This window comes from Temnothorax americanus, unplaced genomic scaffold, assembly GCF_048541705.1.
Source record: "Temnothorax americanus isolate GAGA-0224 unplaced genomic scaffold, ASM4854170v1 Scaffold25, whole genome shotgun sequence".
Classification (NCBI taxonomy): domain Eukaryota; kingdom Metazoa; phylum Arthropoda; class Insecta; order Hymenoptera; family Formicidae; genus Temnothorax; species Temnothorax americanus.
Window position 1 is genome coordinate 1,729,178 of NW_027509391.1, and position 26,251 is coordinate 1,755,428.

General features: G+C 41.1%; 1 protein-coding gene and 1 long non-coding RNA gene across 14 annotated transcripts in view; one reads left to right on the forward strand and one right to left on the reverse strand.

The window, feature by feature from the left end:
• The window catches only part of LOC143898959 (uncharacterized), a 190,597-nt gene that overhangs the window by 110,883 nt on the left and 53,463 nt on the right, over nt 1-26,251 (forward strand). The gene's annotated exons all lie outside the window — the stretch shown is intronic.
• Nucleotides 18,800-26,251, reverse strand: part of Mdr49 (Multi drug resistance 49) — a 56,304-nt gene continuing 48,852 nt past the window's right edge. For all 13 annotated transcript variants that reach the window (XM_077408778.1, XM_077408781.1, XM_077408779.1 and 10 more), the window contains 3 exons: nt 24,842-25,243; nt 24,340-24,486; nt 18,800-21,677 (listed from right to left, as the gene is read on the reverse strand). In XM_077408778.1, the coding sequence (XP_077264904.1) occupies nt 21,474-21,677; nt 24,340-24,486; nt 24,842-25,243 (753 nt within the window). In that variant the 3' untranslated portion in view covers nt 18,800-21,473. The remainder of the gene's footprint in view (nt 21,678-24,339; nt 24,487-24,841; nt 25,244-26,251) is intronic.

The window sequence follows — 26,251 nt, forward strand, 5'->3', positions numbered from 1 at the left end:
AAGCGAGTAAACAGACAGGGACTCCGCGGAATTGGTCTTCGTAGACGGTGAAACGAAAAATACGAATATACGGGGAGGATCAGGTACTTAACGCAGACAGAACTTTGCTTTAAGTTTATAGATGATTTTGTTTTTTCATGTCAAAAATTATTTTATACGTTTGATAAGTTATGGATGGTGATAAATGGCACGTGATGTAAATGCAACGGCATATAGGTGCACCGCTGCCGCGGTTATGGCAATATTGCGCGTGCTACGAAAGCGGCCCTCGCGAATTCCCGCATTTACAAAAGTGAAGAATGCCTCCCCAAGTGAGCGCGCAATAATTCTTCGCCGCGGAAGAATACTCGTCTTCCATCCGCGTCGTTCTCCATATGCACGGTTGCTGCATAAATCTGCCTGACGCGACGCGCAAATATGTTATTGCTAATATGTAGATTTTTAAAATCTCTTGAGTGTCCTACACGAGTGTGGGCAATCGATTTTATTACTTATTTTATTTGTACTCAACAACAGATCAATTTTTTAAAAATTCCTATTCTATTTTTGTAAAATATTTCTGATGAAAGAAAAATCTTTAGGTTTATCTTATTATTAATATAAGGATTTGGTGCTGAAAACCGATATGAGGAACATGCGGCAGTATAAATAAGAGAACATTCTGTGCGCGCAAATATAAACCCTTCGCTATATAACCTTTACCTACGTTGTACGGTATCGCCTGACTTAAAATTTGGAAATACGAAAGGAAACAAACGAGCACACTGAAGTAAAAGAAACGAACTCTTGGCTTTCAGCAAATTTCGCCTCGCGAAACACTTTTTCGCACGCGTCGAGAAGCTGGGAGGAAAAACTTAAAATTCACCGTCGTAAAACTTTCCCTCATTAATTCAAAGAAAAATTTCGTACAAACTAGAGTTCCTATAATAAGAGTTAAGCCAATGTGGTGACGATTTTTGATTGGTCCCGTCATATGTTTCAGCCGAGTTAGTAAGAGTGAGACAAGCTGTAAGTGGGAGTGAGACAAAGCTATCATTTGGCTGTACATGGCGGCGGTTTGTCCTAACTCTTATTATATAATAGGAACTCTAGTACAAACCTATCACAAACCTGCGTAGTCGATAAAATATCCCCTTTGAATAAAATAAAATTGTAGCAAATGTGAGAGGATAGTATAAAAATTTCGTGTTTTTAATTCTGGCGGATTCAAAGAGAAATAAATATACGACAATTAACAATATAAAGGTAAAAAAAAGATGTCGATAAATTAAATAGAAATTTATAAATCCATGCGATTTTTCGGTTGATGATGAACGGTTTATTTTGTCTTCGTTCGTTCGCGTCTCGGAAACGCCTCTATTGGATTTAGGGCTCTCCTTTCTCGGTATCCTTGAACGGTAAAACGTCGGTGGAAAAACACGGCTGACATACCGCGCGAAAGCTCGCGAATGTGCAGAAGCGCCGAGAATGCACCGGCGTATCGACTGCAACCGAGCTGCCAAGAAAATTGCGCTCTTCCGAGTTTATATCGGCGAATGCATCGTTTCTCGAGCTGTCGTGCGCATCGTTCAAGACAATGCCGAGAGGCGATACGTTCGTCAAGAACAATACAGCGGCGGGTTTCGCAGCTGCGAAAAGCAGTATCTTGTCGAGGGGCTTTTAGGAAGATCGACGCCGACGAGCTTTTCCGCATCAAGCGCGGATTACTTAATCGTTGACATGTAACCGGCGCTGTGCGATGGACAGCGATCTGTAAAAGCGAGCGATGTAAAATCGTCGGTTTTCACGCTCGTGAGTGCTTGCCTGCCTCTTGCGTCATTACTTTAAAAGCACGTAAATTTTTTGCAGAAAACTGATGTCGTAGAGTGTCGAATTTTTTTTTATATTAATTATATACTCTTGCTATACTTTAAATAAATTTTATATGATTATTATTAATGGGTAGAAGATTTATGTATGGAACGTTTAGATGTTTTTTCCAAAAGTCCTAACACAGACGTCATTTAAGTATACATGTTGTTCGAACATCTGTTTCATCGTAATGTTTTTAAGCAGCGTCAAAAAGAGTCATTGCCCCGTCTACAAAACGGGCAAATTTATTCCGGTAAAAATATGCTCTGTACATACTCGAGCGAATCAGGAAAGTTGATTAATTATCGTGACTCTAGAAAAATTACTGGAAGCGTCACAGGAATTCGTGTGAAACCATATGTAGAAACAACTCTTGAAAAATTCAGAGTTTTCCTTTGCTAAATGAAAGCGCGCGCGGTGGCGAAAGGGTTAAATAAATTGAAATACGATGCGCATAATCCACGTATCGATAATCTTATGAGAGAATATTGAATGCGGTCCTACCTGGCAGTGTGCGATCTATAAAATTCAAAGCATATGTATACGCGACTCTGGCGACAAAATCCGAAGACGTCGGACGAACTGTTCCATATAGTACCATCGTCCCGTGGGAAACCGTAGAATTGCACATACAAAGTAAAATCCATATTCACACGTGGGGGATACAACAGGACGTCCCCATAGGAAATTTTTACGAGCGTAGCTCACGTGATTTCTCCCTTGTGCGACCTTTGACGTCGGCAGTACGTCAAAGCGCGCGTGAAAACTGTCGTGGAAATACGCCGGGAGTGTTCTCGTAAATAATGCCTCTCTGCCCCGCCGCTACACTCGCTGTCAGACGTCTCGAACGTGGTGCGGCGCGAAATACGTACGTGCCAGAGAGACATTAACGCAATCGAAGACTCCGACGATCTCTAAATATGTCGCAAGAAGTGACCCGACGGGCGTAATGTTTGTGAAATTTATGCGTTTATGGCGATCAAAACTTTCACCGATCTCGTTTCGGCTAAACGCGACTTATAGTTCCGTCCCCTTGGAGGCCAGAGATATAATCCCGAGATAATCCCGTATAGTGGATTTTAATGCCGCTTTAATTGTTCTCGTATATATCACGGCGTTTCGAGCTGTAAGTCTTTTTCTCACTGCTTTCACGATGCGTCCGAGTATTCTTTTTTATTCGCGCGAATAAAGGTAAGGCGCGCAATTAATTAGGCGAACGAGGGTTTCGTGCCGGTTTTCCGCTAACGCGGCTGTCGCGTTCGACGATAAAATGCGGTAATTAATTGAGAGAGTATATTCCTCGTTCGGATCCCGCATTGGAGAATTTATCGGCGAGAGCTTCGCGCGCTGAGAAAAAATTCCTTTCTCCGTCTACGGAAATTTTTCCCCTCATTAGATCGCAGTTGGACGTTTTCGTTGGACGTCCGGCGTTTTTCTAAAATCCAATCAAATTTTCTACGACGATTTGAAAAATCTCTTAGTCCGCCAGCTCCGCCATCGGCGGAGAAACGAAAAATCGAGTTGTCGCATATGAAATTTCAAATTCCGAAAGTCTCAGTTTTCACAAAACGTTTTCGTAAAATAAATCTTCTGACAACGAAACGTTATGTATCACGCTTAAATGACATTTCTTTTATCTAAAAATATACTTTAATTTTTACGAAATTCGTGATTTATCAAGAATCGAAAAATGTATGACATTACTCTACTATTTTATCGTATAGTATATATTTCACATCACTTAAAAAGAATTGCGTTAACGCGAAGGGAATGAATACCAGAATTACCAATATACCTACATATAAAGTCATGTACAAATTATATAAGTTATATGCAAAATTCGCGATATTAATTTAAAAACATTTTTAATCTTCTTTGCTTACAAGTTAAATCGTTATTGAATCCTTTCGACCGCGTATACTTCGTCCTTTTTCGGAGGTTATCCGAAAACCGTTGGTATAAAACCGATATCTCATATGCGGCGACCTAATGGAAGCGTGTGTCGCGTTCGTGAAAGCAGAAACCAATTCGACGAATGGGTATATGGTCCTGCGAGGACGGGTAAAGTGGCAAAAATGTAACTCCCCAGAGTCCACTATGCGTTCCCGGCTTTAAGACGGCTCCCTCGCGTGGGGTGACTTAGCGAGAAAGTAGTGCCGGAATAAATCCAGCGGATTATCCACCGCGCGGATGTCCTAATTCTGCCTGAAGACCCGCCCAGCTTCCTGCCCTTTCATCCTTTCGCTGCTGGTCAGCGGCGTCGGAAGGGTGGATATTACGGTCGGCGAGAAGAAGTAGATTTCTCATCGCGCGTAGAGCGAAGAAAGAGGACTACTGGTCGGACGAATTTTACGGGCGTTGCTGTGGAATTCGCACGAGGATGACGCAGGACGCCCTGCTTATCCTCACCCGTCCTAAAAATCTCGCTGAAATGCCATTACAGTCTAAAAATCGTAAACGAAGAGGCGCGTGTCTCAGCGAACTCCATTCGCGTTTTTAATGTCGCACCTTTTTAATTCCCTATTTCATCGTATGCGTCAGTTTTCACGTCGGAATAATATTACATAATTTCGGTGAGACTATACATATAGATTGAACTCAATTCTACATTTGTTACGTCAGCACACGAACTCGCACACGAGCTCTGATCTTCTTTTCTCTCGCTACTCTCTCTGCTCTGCTATATCTCCCCCCGCTCGTCTCTTTATCTCGAGCATCAGTTTTCCCTCGGAACATATTTTTCTATTTGATCGTCGCGCGTCGTCGTCGTCGTCGTCGTCGACGTCGTCGTCTACCGTCGATTTTATTTTCCGACCACGGCGCACTCCGGATGCCGCAGTAGAATCCTCTACGTACTTACGCCACGTATTGTGCGCCAGGACTCCTCCTTTCTTCAGTAATTTTCTTTAGCCGTTCCGCCAGAATGTAATGCACTCTCATTAAATGAAAGCGTTATTGTCGTCAGACGGTTTATACGCTTCTTGTAAACGTCGCATTTTATTATCCGCGTCACTTCCACGAAATCTCGTGCGCGAACTCGATGCGCTACCGCGACGTTTAGAGGGGCACAGTAGGTTCATCGTATGGTTAGCCAATCTCATTAAACGACTTCCAGAACTACAACGATATAACTCTCTCCCACGCTTCTTTCTTTATTAATATCTAACTACAGCCAGCCTTTCTTCTTTATTACACAATCTCATTACGTTAAAACGCTCTTCACGCTCTTCAGTTTTTTCCATCTTTTCTCCACAGTTCTTTACTTATATTCTGCTCTACCTAACAGGCCGTAATCATTTTTGTTCTCATATCTTGAGATTATTTTGTTAATTTTGGAGAGATATTTTTCAGATTTACGTAAGAGTTTGTATAAGTTTCAATTTTAAATCATGTTTTTCAAAAATTTGTTAAATTTATAAAGTAAAATATTCTAATTATTTTTATTATTTTATTAAAATAAATTCTTTTTTGAAATAAAATATGTAAGATTATACTAACAAAGCTCTATTTTTATTAATTTTTGTCAAGAAAAAATTATTCTGGTTAACAGAGAATATTATATAACACAATGATCAAGTACACCCATCAGTGAGCGTTGAGTTTTCGGAATCAGTCGCGGATTTACGGAAAAAAATAAATAGAAGGTTCTTTTTCCTAAAAACCTCTCTGAATTTTAGATCAGATTAATAACTCAGATTAATAAATCGATAACGATACTTTCATCTTCTGTCGTTTCATTCCGCCGGGCGAACGCGGCACAACAGCGAGCGAAAGAAACTGCGAAATCAGCGTGTAACGGTGCAACCAGAAAGTCGCTGATTTATTTGTTTGCCGACCCGTAGTCATGAGCCGAAATTTTCGCGACTGAACCTCGCTCGCCGCGAGAGAGAAGCGAAACGAGCGGGATTGGAAAGCGTTACCGTTCCGCGCCCCGGGACAACTTTCTTGACATTTTGAAAACTTTTCGATGGATCATCGAGCGAATCCGATTCCGCCGCGAATTCCGAGATGACGTTACGTTATTGCCCTCCGTCTTTTCACGGCCGAAATCCACCTCGATACGACGCGCTGTAAAATCACCAGTTATATTGAATCCCCGAAGTGGGGAATTTCATTTTAGCATCCTCGATTTATGTCAATGAGGTTCATAATCGTAACCCGATTCTCAGCGATGTTTTCTTCTCCCCCAAGATTGTGCAATTTCCTGTGTAACAAGTATATACTCGCGTATGGTATTGCGTGAGTTCGACAGCAAACAAAAAGTGCGTTTTACCGTTTACGGCATCACGCTTCTCTCGCTTTCCGTAATTCAACGAATTTGTTAATTCCACCGCGTACGTCGATTTCCTGGATCGTGAATTTTTTTATAGGCTTTTATTAAATCTCCGGCGAATCGGAGAATCGGACCACTGTGTGGTAACTCGAAGATATTCATCGCGCGGATATTATTCGATATGTATGCGAATCCATTATCGCACGACTTGACTTAATGCAAACGCAGCGCGCGAAAAAATGAGTGAACCGTGTCGCGTTTCGTTGGACGAAGTAATCCAGATCGAACGCGAAGCCCCTGCGTCGCGCCGGCTAAAAGCATCGGATGACCCACGTAGACGTCGCACCGTGAAATGACAGGGGAGGATATTTTCGTTATTGTTGCGCGCCGCGCGAAGCGGAGGCGGCGGCGGCGGGTCGCGCGGATGGTGTGTAGCCAACGGATGTGAAAACGCAGCTTAAATACATTTTCCGTGCAAAGCTCCGTCCACCACTTTAACGGGGTTCGCATTAGGAGGCGAGGACTGTGGGGTGGAAACATAGAGGAGAGGGGGGCGCGGAGGAGAGCGGCGAACGGAAGGAAGAGACAGGATGGAAGCTGAGCGAAAACGGAGGATGATGAGGTAGATTCCGGGGCGGAATAGGTAGAAGAACAAGCGGAGAAGCTGTACGGACATATACGGGCTCGTATAGCAGCGAGGCTGCTTTGCCGAAGCAAATCGCACTTCTAACGGCACTGGCTCCCAGTAATTCAATTAATCGACGAACAATTTAACGAGCGAACGGGGCGGCGACGAGTAGGTGGGAAAACTTTGCGCTACGAATTAACCCCGCCGTATCCTCGATTGTCTCGATCGGTCTTCCTGAGCGCGCCGAGGCGCGGATAACGCGATTTTAAGTCACGAATAAACGGGGCTCGGGGCTCGGGCAAATATGCGGGGGCGAGAACAGCTCGGGCAAATATGCGGGGGCGGGAACGGCGCGGGAAGGGAGTTAGAAGTTGCCGGCGGTAATTGTGTGTACTTTTCATTTTTGTTAACTATCATCTCGCGCTTCTACAAAGGTACACAGGGCGCCCGGGTTTATTTTTATTAAACAATCCCGTGCGATTTTAACAGAGAATAAATAGATTAATAAGTGAAATAAATAAGAAAATATTGCGTAACATCTCCGAGCGAGGGAACTAAATATATTGCGTTAAGGTTTATCACAAAAAAGATTTTTGTACATGCAGATATTGCCCAAAGAAAAATTGTGCACAAAACATTTTTTCGACATAAAGGCTTGCTAATGTCAAACTCGAATATGCTAGACTCAATTACATTTCTTCTAATCCACCAAAAAATACTTTACGATTTTGGGCTACTTCCATTATTCCGCGATTGATTGTTATTTTTAATTTTGTTACTGGTACGTGTCGCAATAAACGGACGAACATTTTACTGGTTATTTCGAGACGTATATTAAATTCGAAAGTTCAGCATGTCGGGGTGTGTGAGTTGGTTTTCCCCGATTTGTTTCGTATAAATTTATTTAATTGAATTACATCCGAGTTTGTATAAAAAATGACGTAACCGCGCAATCCGTGCGATTACTTTCCCTCGTTGCGAAGGAGTTTGCAATTCCAAGATAGTCCTGGAATTTGAGAAACGGGCAACTTTTGCCAACTCGACCGTGCCGCGCTCCCTGAAATTTCGTTACCTCGAGAAATGTTTTTGTCCCGGATATCGAGGAGCCCTATTATTCAAGCTGGTGGAGATATTAACCCACTTACTGCCCGGAATCAAAACAATTGCGTGTTGTGCAATAACAGCGCGCGGCATAGCTCGCTGCAGATTCAGTTAGCGAACGTTAGTGAACGTAATCAATCTGCATAATGCACGCGTAATCGGGCGTCGTCTCTCCGACGCGGAGATGAGGAAGTAACATACTAAATGGTTCTTTAACGCTAAACGCGTTATTCCATCCATGGCAAAGCGGGACACTTTTGCGTGTTTCACGCAATTCAGGATTCCCGTCTTTCCGGGCGCCAGCGCGGTTTATACCATCTCCGGTGCCAATTGCACGATTAATTTTGCGAACGTGACAGACCCGAGCATTTCGCTCGCGGCGTTCGCCAAGCGAGGCTCGGCAATACCAACGGCAAGGATTTTGCAGTCTCGCGGGGTAGGGAGTAATCGAGTTTAGGAAGTTGGGCTTACCGCTCACGAAATATCCAACAACGGCGAAACGTTCTCTCTATCCCGGGGTACAACCCGGCCGGTTTCAAGCTCTCTGACCTACCTCGAGGCTTGGCGGGCTCAAGGTTGCTTATTAAAATTAGCGCGCATTGACGGAATATTAAAAAGCGGGCCATACAGGAAATGAGCTACGTACGGACGAATAAGCGAACATTTCTATTAACGTACGGGTTAACGGCAAGTCGCAAAACTAGTGGTTTCTCGTTACGTTTTGTTCGCTTGGCGTCCCTCCAGAATCTCTCCAGTAATTCTCCATCACTCGCAGCTTCCGTACCACCTCCTCCGTCAATCGTCGCCCGGCCTTTTCTCTTCATTTTACGGACGATTACGGCCGAGCGTATTCTCGCACAAGAACATCGATTGCTGCTAGTCTAACGACGAACATTTAGCGAACGTAGCGAAGCTTTATGTATGATTTAATGGTTTTTTTTGTTAAAGATATGTTGTTTTTAGATGTTTATCGCGCTTGAACCTCGTTACTGCGTAACTCTCTAAATTTTGTTTTACGAAAAGCTGGTTTTAATAGACATTATTGCGTATACTAGCATATATGTTTCTTAATGTAGTTTGAGTCTAATGTTCTAGAGCGGCGTGGTATATTACACGACATAAAGCCCTTACATAGTTACACCGCCCATTCTATTATGCAAGGAGAGAGAGAGAGAAAGAGAGAGAGAGAGAGAGAGAGAGAGAGAGAGAGAGAGAGAGAGAGAGAGAGAGAGAGAGAGAGAGAGAGAGAGAGACCATAAATTATTTGCGTGCAGTCTGGTCAACCTCTATTAGCAAACTCTTACTAATATATATAAGTTGCACTGGATGTTAATTAATTAAAATTAACTCACGTAAACGCGTATCTCTGTTAATTAATATATTTTGATATACTATCTAATTAACTCAATTATTTTAATTTTGTAAAATAATGTAATTTTGAAATTTATTTTTTCATCAAGATGAGTAATTGTTATAGATTTATATATGTAATATATGATAAACACAGATAATATTGTTACGATTGAAAATATATTTGTACATCGAAACGCTAAAGTAAATATTCTATAAAATATGACCAACTGTAAAACCTAGTAATTTGTTCGAAACAAATATATTTTGTATTATTATTGAGTTAATTAATAATAAAGTTAATTATTAAAAAATTTTTTATTAGAAAATAATTAATTATCTAAATTGAAATTTAGTTCATATATAAACTGGCCAAAAATGTGGGAACCCTTCTTCTTTCATATCAAGATAACTTAAATAAATAAGTGTTATCTAGTTTTAGCGCGTAAAATAACGTCTCAAACATATATTTCTTGCACAAGTTTTCCGTGCAATTTTCGGGGAAAAACACGTAGGGTGGCATCGTCCTCGCCGAGGCGCGCCTTCGTTTCACGGCGGAGATCGTTGTCGCGACTCTGGAAATATCTTAGGCAAACAGCGACGTTCCTCCTGGAACATACGCGGAGAATTTCAATCTCGCGTAGTCGACGCGGAAGTCGCCAACGTTGCTCAACTTCGGCGTAGCTTGGTTGCCGGCGCACGTGCTAGGAAACAATGGTCGACGAAGCCGTTGAAAGTTCGTCTCTGCAGGGGCCGACCTCCAGGCAGATCGGGGCCGACCTCCTCCACCTTTGACAACTTGGACAGTTAATAGTGTGCGGCCCGTTATAGGATTGTCCCGCGATATCGAAGCCGACCGCGAGCGTCACGAGCCTCTCCGAATTCGCGACAATTACCGCGGAGAACTCATACTGTACATCGCCACGCTGCGGCGTTACAGAAATATCGCGCCGCGTGTGTCTCGCCGCCGTATTGGAATTCCTTCCGGAATGCGCGTCTCCGCTTTCCGCGGCTCGTAGCTGTATCGTGGAATCGCATATATACGGCTGGAAATCGCGAATGCCAACATTCTAGACGGAACACGTCCCGCATATATAGTCCCGGGTACATAGTCTGACGGTAACTTCGTGTATGCTGGTAATAATATCGTAAAGTGTGCGTTCGTATTAGCTATTACCTACATCTACATGCACGTACGTGCGTGATTCTTAATATTGGTATAATAATTTAATCGCAACGGACTAAATATCTTCGCGAAATAGGTTGAAGTAAAACAATAAACAGAGAAAATGCAATAGCGTAATGGCAATGATAAAATTGACGATTATTATGAGCTCGTTAAAAAATAATAACTCCGCGACTTGAAATGTATGTACAGTTTAAACAGCGATGATCGGACAATAAATTGAACCGCAATATGGATTGTTGCAAAGTGCTATGGTGCGTTAAATTTAGGATATATATTTTACTCGTTGCGGCAATACAAACAAATATATGCAATTGGCAATAATTAAAGCTCCTGCAGACCGCGCGACGCATTATGACGAATTGATTTTCCCATTACACAATAAGTTCAATCGTTTCGTCGTTAATCATCAATATTATTAGTACTTTTGATAAATGAAATAAAATTACATTAATAGCACGTTTATTCGATGCGCATCGGCCATCGTTCCATTGTAATTACCCGTTTCGCGCGCCTCGTTGTGCTCTACGGTACATAAAATCTAATGATGTGAATTGTCAGAGAGGCGGCATTAATCGGATGCACTTTTCTGGAATAGGTAAAATTGTTAACATCATTTGTCACTTTTCGAGGTTCGTATAATTCTACAGTCGACGCCCGGGATAAAAGACACTGCAGGCAATCCGTAATTTCGTCCATTGCCCTCGTTCGTTGAATTCTATTAATTAGCGACAGCTCCGCTTTGAAACAGAAGTATTAATTAATTATTGTAGAAAGACAAAGTTATCGAATTTAGTATATTTCGTGAGAATGTTATTTAATGTTTCGTGCGACAATAAGGTACGTGTGTGAAGGCAAAAGGATTCTACTTGATTATCGTTACTTTTTAATTAGTCCTTTTTATTTCTCAATTCATGCGAAATTATATTAAATATAGCATTTAAATACTAACCTACCGTTTCTACCGTTATCATTTTATAAAGCACGAGCTCCACGTAGCAATTCTGTTTTATAAATAGCGTACTGTAACTATTAGTTGCGTGACTTTCCCGTTTGGAATGTAAGGACCAACACGTGCGAGATAAGGCCAAAAAGCTTAAATATCGAGAAAATAGGAAGCATTTTGCTATCTTGCGAGTTTTGCTATCGTACTTTACTGTCGTATATTAGAGCGAGCGATGAAAATGTAACATCACAAAAGAAATTTCGAAGAGAAAGGGGATAAATGGAGATGACACAGGAGCGTAATAGCTATGAATGTTACATATAAAGGATTCAGCTATCGGGCGACATCCGTTAAAATTAAAACGTCATTAGGAGGGTATTGGTTGTTAGCGTTGTTCGTGCTCACGTTCGTTACTTGCGCTTGCATCGTGAGATGCACTGTGATATGCGCATCAAGTGCAATAGGATGCAGGGATATGAGACAACGGCGTTATACTGCACCGTTGCAAAGCTGCACAATGCGGGCAAGTCCACGGAAAATCGGATTTCACCCTCAGGCTGCATGCACACGCAACCAACGACGAAAAAAAAAAAAATAATAACTCAGGCGCGCGCTTGTTCATCATCGGACTTGTTCCTCTTCGATGCTTCGAATCGTCGGCTTTTACTTTCCCAGTTTCTCGAAAATATTTAAATAATAAACATGTCATTATTTGTCGTTCGAGTTAGAAGTAAACGTCAAAGGAAAAGCATCGAACAAATTAATTATAATAATTAGGAGAGAGAGAGAGAGAGAGAGAGAGAGAGAGAGAGAGAAAGGAGTAGTTTTATAAGTAAATTATGAATAAATAATAAACCAGAGACAGTTTTGAATATATAGTTTCGAGAAAATAATCAATTTTTTCTATAACAGAAACTGTATTGAAGGTATTATTACAGATTTTATTAAAAACTTAAAAGTTTTTACTTGAAATTGACTTAAAACATGTAAAATCAATTTATATTAAACTCTACTTTTCTTTTCCTTACATATCAAAAACACAATACTGATAATTGATGAATACATATTTTTGCAATACATCGATATCTCGCGGTATTGAAAAAGACTTTTATTAGAAATGGTAAGAAGAAAATGGAAGAATTCAAGTTATAAAGCTTAGTAAATTACAAAACATATCTTAATAATAATTTAACTTAAATCTTTTTTACTATATTTTATTGTTACGTCAACATGTCAATATCAATTAGTATTTACAAATTAATATATTGTGCTTGATCAACAAGAGTTTCCACAAACATTATGCTCGACCGCATCCTGTTAATTATTGTAGCTCGAACTAATTAGAGTATAACAAGCAACAAAATTAATTATGAAAATACAAGAGTAATCTTCTACGAAAAATTTTTTCCTCGCATGCCAGTGCTCCATTTTTACCGTGCTATTATTTTCGTTTTTATACTCGCTATCATCGTTAATCTACGGCAAAATGGCAAATTCGTTGGATAAAAAAACGAGCGTAAATCCCAAAGTAATCTGAATCCGTATGAAATTTACCTTCTTCAAACAAGGTAAAAAGAAACGCCAAATGTACGCGCTCTGTATTAACTGTATTCCACTTGTATTTTCTACAGAATAATGAAATTAAGAGGTTTACGCCAAGTAAATATGATAAAGTAATAATTGAACAAAGTAATTTTTGGTTAAAGTTATTGTATTATGTGGCGACGAAAATTTGTGTATTTTAGAGGGTAGTTACAGAGAATACATAATTCAATTAATGCGAAACTGTTGCTTCTGCTTATAGTATCGTTTATTCTTTAAAAAATTTTTTTTTAAATAGAAATATTGCTCATAAATATTTTGTTCAAAAAATTAGATAGAAATTTCTGGAAACAAATAAAGTTAATGAAAAAACTTAAAGAACTTATTAAAAAATAATATTTTTAAAATTTATTTCTAGATTGTGTAGAAAATTGAAATATAAAAGTTTCAATAACTTTATAATGTTTCAATAAGAAATAATTCTAACATTTATATTAGCTCCCTCAATAAGATACTTATTTCTGCAAAAATAAACAGTTTTTGAATTTTTGATATAAATTATAACATTTAGACACGTGCGCACACACAGGAAATAAATCTAAATCTGTGCCGGATATAAAAAGTTTCTTGAATTTCACGGATCATTATTTGCGTAAACAAATGCGTAACTCGCTACGCGCGGGAGGAGGAAAACGTCGCGACGCTGTTTTTGCATAATGTCCTCAAAAGGATCCCAAGCTGGACGTGCCAACGTCCTTCAGTTCGAACCGAAGAATTACGAGCTCGTTTCTGGCCAGCGACATAAACTCGTAAATTTACGTTGCCTGATGCCTACGTTGGATCCTATATGCATTTTCCATCAGGCTCGTCTTTTCTTTCGGCGTGTCGCCGATGATTTTTGCTCTTATCTGCACGCGCGCGGCAGACGTGTACGTTTTCGCCACAGTATAAACGACGGTATCAATAAACGGTCCATAAAATTGTCGAATTTATCGGTGTGTCGATAATCTCTCCCCGTCGTATTTTTTCGTCGGCTTTTTTTTTCGCGAGCGCACACGGCTTGCGGTTTACCCCGCGTCGACGCGGATCGCGATGAGCCGGGAACGTACGGGCTGATTACAAATTCGAATTCGAGTCGCCGCTTGCACAATCGATATCGCGATAAACGAAAATGTGTCTCCGCTTCCGAGATACATCGTTGCGACAGCTCGATACCGCGACTGTGATTCAAGAGCGCACGCTTTCGAGCGCGCGTTAAAATATTTACGACGTTCCAGTCAGTTTGTTTGTTATTGCATGCTTATGTTATCGAGTGATATATGACACACCGACTGTCTCTTCAATATTATAAATGCAAAATTTTTCCAATGTTACAAAAATCCGAGGTTTTTTCTTTCGACACGACATAAATGAGATGTGCTTTTTAAAGCGGGTGATATATTTTAGGAGGACTATATCAATAATATATTTACGTATTCAAAGTTGAAAAATGTTATTACGAAGCTGCAGCCCACATGTACGTACAAATATCTTTTATCAAAATTTTATGTCACGTTTTTTGGCTTAATGATATAAGCATTGTAGAGATAGGTCTTTTGCCTCACTTTAAATTGCAGGAATGTACCGAAATTTTATTTCATTTTTTTTACACAAAATATAAGGGTTTAAATAAAATAACTGGAAAAAGGATAGACAGAAAGATAGTTCTTTCAGGGTTTCCTGAATTACGTCCCCCTTAAATTTTTCAATGACCGCGTTGCTGCTTTCGTCGAATGGAGAATATCGTAAAAAAATTTCTGGCGCGTGGTTAGTTTGCTAAGATTTTTATCGGAATTGCGGTATTGGATGGACTGGACGGGAGATATAAGGGCGACCGGTTATCCGGCAGGTATATAGGTAGGTGATCCTCGGAACGATCCTGGATCTAGCGCGACAGAAATCCGAGATATGAAAAGTCCGCGTTGCGGTTTCGCCATTGAGAAAACGCACCGGTGGATGAAAACAGCGTGGCAACAAAGCCGTATACTAAAGCCGCCAAGTTAAACGAAAGTCCGTAAAGACTGATTCAGTCGTGACGTTGAAAACGCAATACCACCGCTTGCCATCTCATAGGTTTGCCCAAGAAAAACATTTTTGCGACAACTCCGCACACATCGGATGTTGACATTATCCTTGATCGATATACCCCGCTTTTCCTGAATGATATATTCAAAACCTGCACGAAATTATAGCTATTACATCGTTGACGCATTATTGAGTAAGTGGGACAATTTTGAGAAAGCACTTCGTTTTAAATGTCATGCGCGTGATGGACACGCTTTGCAATATTTATGCTTGCACTTCCTAGATTACTTATTAAAAATATTTAACAAGAAAACTTTTTGAAACCGTAATCATATAATTTTTATGTATAAATAATAATAAACACGACAAATAAATGTAAGAAGATACATATATATATATATAGAAATGAGACTTACATTTTTAAATTAATTATCAAATATTTTTATTCTAATAGTTTTTCTTATCGTTTCGTATTAATATTAATTACTCAACATCGAACGTGCATAGGATGCGGATGATTTTATTCGCGCTCAGTAAGTAGCGTGATAACGGTGAGCTTAGAATTTGGAGATATTTACACGTGTCAAAGAAATCGGAGCAAACTGTTTCGTCGTTACGACGAGTCAACAAAGCTGTTTCTTCCGGTTACCGCCGCTGGTTGCACACGGCCAGCATCCCGCATGAGTATCGCACCTGTGCTGTTGCTAAACGCGTACGTACGAAACGCAGACGATGCATGCATAGCGACTACGGAATCCCTGCATTGCAATTTATGCTGATTTATATGCGCGACGGCTTGCAGTAGGGACCTACAACGGCGCTCGCAACCCGATTGTCTCTTTCTATCTCTCTTCTCCTCCCTCCCTTCCCCCTCTCTCTCTTTCTCTACCTTCCCTTTATGGATATATATATTTCGATTTATTTATACTTTGTTTTCTAATTCTATACCTATGTGCACTGTGTTATCGTCGCGCATTGCAAGTTAGTTAGGACCTAGAAACTAACACCGACCATTAACGAGATTGCCGGATTTCGTATTTTTACCACATCTCTTTCGTGTGAAGCTTCGAATAATATGTCGGTATTTTTATTGAATCTATTTCCCTCCCTTTTTATATGTCGAAATATGCATTCCGTGAAAAACAATTTCGACTGAGCTTCGCAAAATACCTCGCACGTGAAAATTTTTGAAGTAATACCGGTAACGTTGTATTTTATTATTTTCACTCTGCAAACGGACGTTATTTTTTCGCTGTTTTCCTTACCGGGTGATATTTTGCACCCGATTTTTGGGCTAAAAGCTTGGGGAAAAAGCTCGCGGTGATATAATCTTTAATAATGATAAAGCCATCACGGACATTTGCGGTCTCAGCAATAAATAATGAAGATGGGTTGGCCCGTCCGACCCTCTTCGTGTCCTACTACTGATATGTATCTGTTTACACTATCCCTTCTTCTTCACTGCCGCGCGTGCTTATTCAAACGTGTCTACATCCACCCCGGCGTTTGCCCGACCGCCATTTCTACGCCATCCACCTAGTTGGCACGATCCCCCATGAAACGCCCGGACCAGTTCTCTTGGTACATATACAACAAAGGACGACGTTCCTCACTGAATGCTAATTGACACCCAACCACAACGACCTATGCTAAATTCTGTCCCAAAATTTCGTCTGCGTCGTGCAGCTAAGCATTATTATTAGTTCAATGTTTCTCGATTTAGCCTCGCTGCAAACTTGCCGAATATATTAATTCAAGATATTTCTAAACGTGACTTTTTAATGGAAAAGTCAGTTGCAATTTAAGCATAATTATAATTTGATTTATTATTACAGCTTTAATTACTAATTATTTTCTCTCTTTTAACATATGTGCTTATATGTACTTAGCATATCTTTAAAATGTGTATACAATATATATATGAAATTCAAATTATTAAAATACAGTTATTTTCTTAAATCTTTTAAAATAATTATGTCAATACTTTCAATATTGAAGACTTAAAAAACAATAATAGATAGATTGATCTCATTCATAATGTAGATATAGTTGTTTGCCTCCTTCCGATATAGAATTTCAACGCATAACCAGGCCAGAACTGTCAGCCGGCAATCTAGAATAATTAATATTTCGTAATTAATAATTAAATTACGCCCCATTCGCCATAATTAATACCAGCCAATCTCGTATAAATAAAAGACCATTTTATAAACTTCGTATAAATAGAGAGAGGGAGAAAGACTGTAATTTATTTTACTTATTTTATATCAATTTAACTGATGAACGTGAAATAAAACGTGGACCAGACGTGCGCGACTTATTTCCCCCTGGAATTTGTACAGCGGCATCGGCGGAAGTTCGCTTAAAAACTCCAATAGCCATTGCAGCCGTCGCACAGTCTCGTAACTTTGCAAATTCACTCAAGCTTTGTGACAAATTCTGCCTTTTTCTTTCTATCTCCCTCCCTCTCTCTTTCTCTTTCAATACCTGTCTCTCGGGTCGTCACCACCCATCGAACTTGATATTCGCTTTCTGAATTGATATTCTTTCTGAATAATCCTCAAACCTTCCGCAGCTTTCTCTCTTCGATGACATTTCGACAACGATAATGAAATAGAAATGATCGCCTTTCTCTTCCCTTTTTGCGCGCACGAGAGTTTACAGACTTTTTATGCCATGGATGAATTTCGACGACATCTCCGGCGAAATAAAAAATAACGATCCTAACGGGAGTGAGACGGGTATGATAATTTAATTTCCGATAAGTTTCACCTCGGCCAGGCGCTGCTTCAAGTGAGAAACGAGGCGGAGAGCCCTTGTTAATCGGTAACTTGCCCTTCATTCATATCCTCCCCCTTTCTCATATCGACGCCGGTAATATAAATAAAAATGTAATAAAAATAGATATACTTGTGATGAGACGGTGGGTGGCGGCAGACAAGATAAAGACGTGGCCTTTCTTGTCTCATAATATAAATTGCGCCATAAAAGTATAATATATACGATATAAAAAGTTGATATTGCCTCTCGAGACGATCAACGCTACTTAAGATCGACACTTTCCATCCGATAATTCAGCTTATCGCGAAAAAATTATTATTTAATTGTTAGAGGTTCTTACAGCTTCTCAAGTTTTAAGCGTTCTCGTAATTAGATTTTTCCGTCAAATTTTTCCTAAGGAAAACTCGACCCCAAGTTCATCGTGGAATTATGAAGGATGAGCCAATATAAAACATTCTTTATAAACGTCATCTTCATCTGATTAATTAATTCCTTCGCGTACCAATAATGCAGAGCAGAATGCCGGGGAGAAAAAAAAAAGACATTGGAGAAGGGAAGAAAGGAATTGTAATTAGATCGCGTTCTTCTCGCGAGCTTCTTTTTTGTTTTGTAGCTTTCTTTATTATTACGTTACAATGATATTTCTCTTTTATAACAAAAGCTTTTAATATCTCATGTTCGTATCACTGGAGATGTACACGACAGTTCGATATGCATGTTTCATAAAATTATACGTAAAATTTTTCGGATTCTAGCATTTTTTTATACATCCAAAACGAGGTAGTTTGATCTCTGTTCTCGCTTAATTAATTGCAAGATCTCTTAAGTTCTTAAATTATGACGGCCTTAATATTAAGTAGTTATTCACGATTAACGAATATCGAGAAGAGTTACGAAGGGCACATTATTTTTTTCTGATTTAAACCATTTTTTTAGAATTGCAATTAAACGTATGGATATAATTGATAATATTTACATAATTATTTCTTTTGTCAATATAAATCTATATAAACTAATGTTAATTTTTAATTTTTTATATATAAATAGTTAGATTTTAAATAGATACAGATTTTATAGAACTCTTCTCCGAAGCAAAGATTAGTCCTTATTTCTGACATGTGCGATTAGCAGTCACCCTTTATTTGTCCCATTGTATCTCGATTAGCAACGATCGCTCTTTTGCACCCGGCCGCGCGACATGTTTACACAACATTATCTCTCGACTAATGGATCGCGACGATGTTTGAGACGCGACAGCTCCCTTAAGCCGAAGGGGCAAATTTTGAAAAATCGTCCCGGACCTTTTTACACGCCCTTCGCCATCGAGCGTATATCATCGCCAAAGCCGATAAGCCTTCGCGCCGGCGAGTCTTGTTATTAAGGCCTAAGGAGAGAAGGCACCCGTGGTGTCGGGAGAATATAATCGGGAAATGTGACTCTGCTGCGACGTATAATTTATGACAGCCGCTGCCCGTTCGAAAAGTCGATCGCCATTCTACCGCATGGACCGCTGATTGTTTCGCGATTATCGATTTTCGCTTCTCGCGAAGGAAGCCGTTTTCGTATAAGGAGAAATCCGGACCCTTACGCGCCGGAATCGTCTCTTCGCGTAAATATATATTTCCTATTTCATTTTATTTATTCCTCGCCTACATGTCGTACACATTTGACTGTTATTGCGGTAATAAATTTACCCGTACACACGAGCACCGCTTTACATAATTCCCCTCGATCGAATTCAGCACATGCTCGCGAGCACATAGATTTTCTGGCGAAAGAGAGTATTTCCTCCCACGATCCAACAAATACCCTGTACGCATCCCTTGTCATCCCTCGTCGCTGCTCGACCTCGTTATCTTCGTTATACTTGTCCGTCACGTAACAACGAGTCCGTTAAACTAACGTGTAGTCATTAAGGCTCTGATGGGAAAAGGGCGGAGATAATTTATTACGTCTCTCCTGCGAATTTTTTATATTCGACGTTTCGTCCCATACGGGTGAATTCGCTATATTTTAACATCAGATATCCGAGTGAGGAGAGAGAACCCCCCTCCTTTTACTGCGCGAGAGAATAAAGATGAACATCTGAATTTTTCAGGTAAAAGTGGAGAAGTGAGGAAACGCGTAGGGTCGGGTGCGGTCGGAGCGTATATTATTCCTGGAGAAATACATTTACACATTTTTTATGTTACGTCGCTTGAAGTGCCGCTACAGCGCTGTCGAGATTACGACGACGACGGCAACGGCGATGGAGGAGTACTCTTATATATGTCATGTCCTTGAACACCTGTCGCCACTTTCACGCCTTGTTACACGAATTACGTTTCTCAAATCGATCGATTCGGCTACATTGTCTATCTAATCTAGCGGGACACGAGAGGGGCGTCGGCGTAGTAGATCAATAACATTAATTACGCTAATTGCATCTATTCAGACCAAAGCACCGATCTTTCGTTCGACCGGCAGGATAGAATAGCGGATGTGGATGATAAATTCTTGGTTCTGATATTAACGTCATCGAAAGAATCCTGTATATTTTCTTTTTCTACCCGATTGTGTCTTTTCTTCTTATATATATATAAAAGAAGAACGGTCAAATTTCTTAGCACTCGTCACGAGATATGACGGCTCTCATAAAGATCGTAGGAACTCCGTGTGGTGCGCGCGCACGAAGAAATATTATTACCTGAGAAAATGCCTCGGGGAGAAAAGTCGACGCGTACGAATAACAGCGAGATGGAGGGACGGTAAAGTCTATTATGTCGCTTGCCATTATGAATAATGCCAGCATGTGACGCGTTTCGCCGTCTAGAAGGATGGATCGTTACGTGGGTGCGCGAGGTACAATGCCTAATGAAGTAACGTGGCCGCCAGGAGAAAGTAACGTGCAAGTCCCCGGTAAAAGGCTTTTGACAGAGGGGACTTAAGTCTATCACCCGCAAAAACATTTTTTATAAAACTATCAGAGAAGAAGTGATAAGCACGGATGAAATGGTCATATAGAGAAAATGCAGAGGGGGGAAAAAGGGAGGGAAAGAGTGGGCGAATATTCATTGTATTCGCTTCGTCAGCCTTCATCAGTTAGTGACAATGAGGACTACTTATCTAATTGTAAGACACGCGCTAACTTAATGAAATATCTGTCAAAATATGCAAATGCGTATTTCAGTCGTCAAAAAGTCGCGGTAATGCTATCGTAATTTACTCGTATCGACATGTGTAAAACGATGAATGCTGACCGATAAGTTGATATTATAGGATTATTCAAACCGCGTGTGTTTCACTGGCGCTGAAACTTAAATCCAAGAATTCTGACATTAATAAAAGCCCGGATTTCGATTTGCGACCGAGTTTACGTCGCAAATAAGTCACTCGATCCTCGATTAGCGATCTCAACCGCGAACGGTGCTGCCTGTCGTGCTTGCTGCGGAATCGGTGAATAAGCCATTGAAACCTCCGTAAAGCTACAAGATCCGTCTTCTGTGCTGGCGCATCCGTTCCTTTGAACGTCGCGCTTGTGTTTCTCGACATCTCGTGGCCGACGAGCCTCTCGGTGGTGGCGACGGCGCGGCGGGCCACTCGAGTTCCGCGCTGTGGTCTTCGCGCGGTTTGATTCTCCTCCGCTTTCCACGCGCTCGACCGCGTTTCCGATTCGGTTCACGCGCCTTCAAGATGCCCGATGCACCGCGACGGCCGAGTCGCACGCGAAGAAGGAAAAAGCGAAGGAATCCGACGCCTGGTCGCTCTTCTACTACTGTATAGTGGACTCCTGAAGATTGTGCAAGTGAGCGTAGAGACCATCGGCCTCCATCAGATCGTCGTGAGTGCCCATCTCGGCCACGGATCCCCGATCGAGCACGCAGATCACGTCGGCGTTCCTTATAGTGGCCAGACGGTGGGCTATGGTGATACACGTTCTGTTTTGCATGGCCTTGTCCAGGGCCGCCTGCACGACCTGCACGCAGAAAATATCGGTTAATGCGATAGGCTGTTTCCCGAGGACACGTCGTCGACAACGACGACGAGAATATAAATGTAAACGATCGTTAGGTTGGCTATCATTTTCTATATTTTGTTCATCGGCAAAGATCTCATACGAGAGATTAAAATGGAGACGTTGTTCTCGGAATTTAATAAAGGATCGTTCGAATAATCGTTTAAAAAAAATCTTCTGTTCCAGTATATTTTTATACGAATTAATATCGGAGGTGTACCCGAGAATTAATCGCTTGCGTTGGAATAATGTATCTCTTGTATCATTTAAAAAAGCCACAATTACAAACAGAGAATTATCTCCCCTTACAGAATTTATGTCTCTAACGCGATATAAAAAATTATTCACTGCTTATGCAATTTATTTTTGAAATAGTATGCTATAAATTTTAACTTTCGGTATCGCGCGTTGCATATATATATATGACATCCATTACGTAAAGCGGGGCGTGCTGCGTGGTAGTGTAGAAGTGTTAAAAACAAATTAACATTAATAATACAACGTCGCACGTACATGTTCCTTGTGCGTTCCCGGGGTATAAATTATTCAGCACATCTTCCCAAAACTAATCCCGTAAACGCTGAGTAATTAACGTGAGCGGCCGTGTTAACGCGGAACATAATTTAAATCAGGGAAGCGATTCGGGCGCGACGCTTAGAGGGGCTAATCGAACGTAAGCACTTTCCCGTTTTACGGGACCCGACGACAAACGGAGGGATGGGCGACGTCGTGAGAAAGAGAGAGAGAGAGAGAGAGAGGGGGGGGAAGAGGGTCGATACGGAAACAATATTGCCGCGAAATTCATTTGGCCGCGACGAAGTCGTTTCCCAACGGGGGTGCAACAACCGCTTGCTCGTAAAACCGAACATTTCCGATTGTTAGCGCCGATAATACCGGAAATGGCGCGGTAGCCGGTTCATCCGGCAGTTCGACATCGAGAATGAGGGATCAGGGGAGAGAGAGAGAGAAAATAAAAGAAATATATCTCGCTGTCGGCATCTGCAGGCTGTTTGACAGATTATCGCGTGCCGTGATAATCTTTTTTTTTTTAATGAAATTGCTTTACGCGTGGGAATGGAAAAAATGTGATTGCGCGGCTATGCAATTTGAGCCGTTCCTGCGACAGAGGGTCGATGCGGGAGTATCACCGGGTTTTAATCGAACACGCCAGAATTATCATATACACAACGCGTGTCGGCCATACAGCCGCATAATATGCGGGCATTATTTCGCCGCGCGCTCTTTGACTCGCACTTTCTACCTGTATTTTTCATCTAAATTCACCTGGGTCTCGTTAATATTCATCCCGCCGCGCTGCACTCACCGCGCGATAGTTTAGATCACCGCGAAATCGCCGCACAGTCGACGCTCCGCTGCACAGTGGACACCGTATATAAATACTCAGATATTTATTATCCGATCCCGCCGACTATCGCACACGTTATTGCTTATCGGAAATAGTTCCGCGATGTTTACGTGCTATACGTGTATTGTGCTATACGTATTTGTATTCAATAGCCGCCCACTCTCTCCGTCTCTCATTAAAAATGCGAATCGCTTCGCTTGGATCGTGCGCGAGAAATTAATTATAAGCGTCATTTCTAATTTCTCTAATCTCTCATTATTTTGCAATTTGAAATGGGACAATTTTCATACAGATTTTAGAGATTCCAGTTGTGTAGAAACAACTCTTAAAAATAAAGTTTATATTTTTTTTCCTTGTATAAGGTCTGTCTATTCCATTTGTATTTTCGTTGCGTTTTTCGTTTCCTTTCTCATACAAAACATGAATATACACTTGTTTCGTGCAGCGTAAAGGAAAACGTAGCTAAAATGGATTGACCTAAAAACTCGATGCTGACTCGGAGTTAATGCAACCTACGAGCGAATGGGGGAAAAAAAAACAAGCACCATGTGCAAGCGCTATCTTCCTGTCGACTGAAGCAGCGAAATTTCGCGCGAGAGTGCAACAGACGTTCTTAACAACTGTATAGCAGCCGGGCATTACGAAGTACGCGTTTCCGCCGGTGAAATTTTGCTGAAGAAAATCCGCGGATGACGCCCGAGGGAGACACACGGCCGAAACAAACCGTCGCTTCCGTCACTTCCGACGACCATTAACTCGATTGCCCGTCGCCGGTCGGTCTTTCGCGAAAACGATAACGGCCCCGTGCCCCTTCGGAAAATTTTCAATCGGACTTCCAATCTCGCCGTGTGTCGATCTCGTCATCGGCGGCCTGCGACGTGATTCCAGCGCCGAAGTGCAATCTCGGGAATTATATGATACACCGTTAATCGAGAAATCGTACACCCTACACCGTGCAAAAAAAAAACGGAAGTTGGACACGTCATCCGAATAGCGATTGTTCCGCTCTGCGAATCTCGCGTAGACCGTTTTGTACGGTTAATAAGCGACTTCCTGGTAATATTGCGCAACAATTCATGGACGCGTTTTAGTTTAGATGCAATCACTTTTGTCATGGGCTCGTTTATTGCTCTTATTTTATATTTCCGAGCACTATTCGAACTCGAGAATAAAACATATTCTCTGACATTGAGGTAAAGAAAGAAAAAAATTATTCGCGAGTAGTTTCTTTTAGGAGAGCAGCGTAACGGTTCTCACCTTCTCGCTCTGAGTATCGAGGGCTGAAGTGGCTTCGTCCAACAGTAAGACTCGAGGATTTCTCAATAGCGCACGTGCGATTGCTATTCGTTGCTTTTGCCCACCACTAAGCTGAGTGCCCTTTGATCCCAACCTCGTGTCGTAACCCTAAATAAGCAAGCGAAGAAAAGAAACAGGATTATATTTAATTGCAGAGATAGAAGAAATGGTTACAAAGTATTAATAATACTTTAATGAAATATTAATACATTAATTCTCTCCCCATAGTTTTTATATTTTATTCTCTTTTCTTTCGAATAATTGTAACTTTTTAAAAATTTTTTGAAACCTATTGTAATGTTAACATTACATTTATATACATATATTCTCGTGGTATTTTCATTACACGTAGCAGTACAAAAAGGCTCTTGTTTCTCTCTTTTTTTTTTTTTTTTAAATATACTCCAGATTTTTCGCTGCGCGTAACTCATACGCGGGTATTGTATAACATCGGCAAACTAACCAATGGTAGCGAAGAGACGAATGTATGGATGTTTGACATTTTGGCGGCCTCGATGATCTCGTTCATGGACGCTTGTCGACTGTTGTCGCCATAAGCGACGTTCTCCGCGATCGTTCTGTCAAAGAGCACCGGCTCCTGCCCGACGACGCCGAGCTGCGATCTCAGCCTGCCCAGCGAAACCGAGGCGATGTCACGTCGATCCAATGTCACGGTGCCGGAGAGCGGATCGTAGAGCCGCTGCAGCAGTTGAATGCAGGTGGATTTCCCGCAGCCGCTCTGACCCACGAGGGCCACCATCTGGCCCGGTTTTACGATCAAATTTAGCCCATTGAGCACCGGCATCTCTGGCCGCGTCGGATAATGGAAGTTGAGCTTCGAATATTGTATCAAGCCGTCTGCCTTCTGCGAGGGCAAAAACACAAAGCGGCTCGTTAGCCGGGGAGGGAAGATTCGAGGACTCGCGTTAATCCCGTAATTTGCGCGTCGCTTGCCTTTTCTAAATCCCGCGATACGGAAAGCAGAGGAGGCGGAGGAGCTTCATTTCTTTTTTTTTCCTTCGGAGTTATTGTAAGGGGACAATTATTGCAACGGCACGATCAACTGGATTATGATTTGGAGATATTTAACGCGGAGTACGCTTGATTTAATTTACGCCAAGTACTCTCGGATACCGGTTTTGGTTCTCAACAAAATCAATTTCGCGTTTTGAACGTAATTAACGAGACACTGCTCGGAGCAATGCTTATCAAACAGCCGTAAATTTCTAACGGATGTAATATCATTTGCACAGCGGTGTTCCGCCTTGCGCGCGCGGGTACGTTTACAAACACGATGCACTGCAAACGAAACGGAAAACCGCGTTTCGATGCGAAGATGAAACTTGCATCCGGCAATCAGCGGCATTTACGGTAAGGCGTCGCGGTAATTATCGGATTAATTTGCACGTCCGCCGCGCACGTTGCGCGAATCGTCAAAACTGTTTGCAATCCCTGCGCGCTCTATGCAACGTGGTTACGTGAGCAGTTTGTCGAGTGCATTATAAATTATGTGGCTCTGTTAGAGATCTCGTTAATAATCTTTTTAATAATAGATTAAATAATAGAGTACTATTTAGCGTGCTGTATGTAATAAATCTTGCATTACACTGATTTTGCGTCTTACAACGAGATAAAAGCGCTTCTACAAAGATTTCGGAAAACTGTAAAACAGACTGTTGATAATTTTGTTCTTCGAAACTATCTTTGGAATTTATACGAATTTTTTAAATACCGTATAAGTCTTATTTCTATCTACTTGTGTTATACACATCATGCACATATCGGTCAAGTTCACTTATATCGAATTCTCGTTTTGTTTTTTATACATAAAAATATGCAAACATTTCTTCGCTTTCAATTCGATCAATTCGAT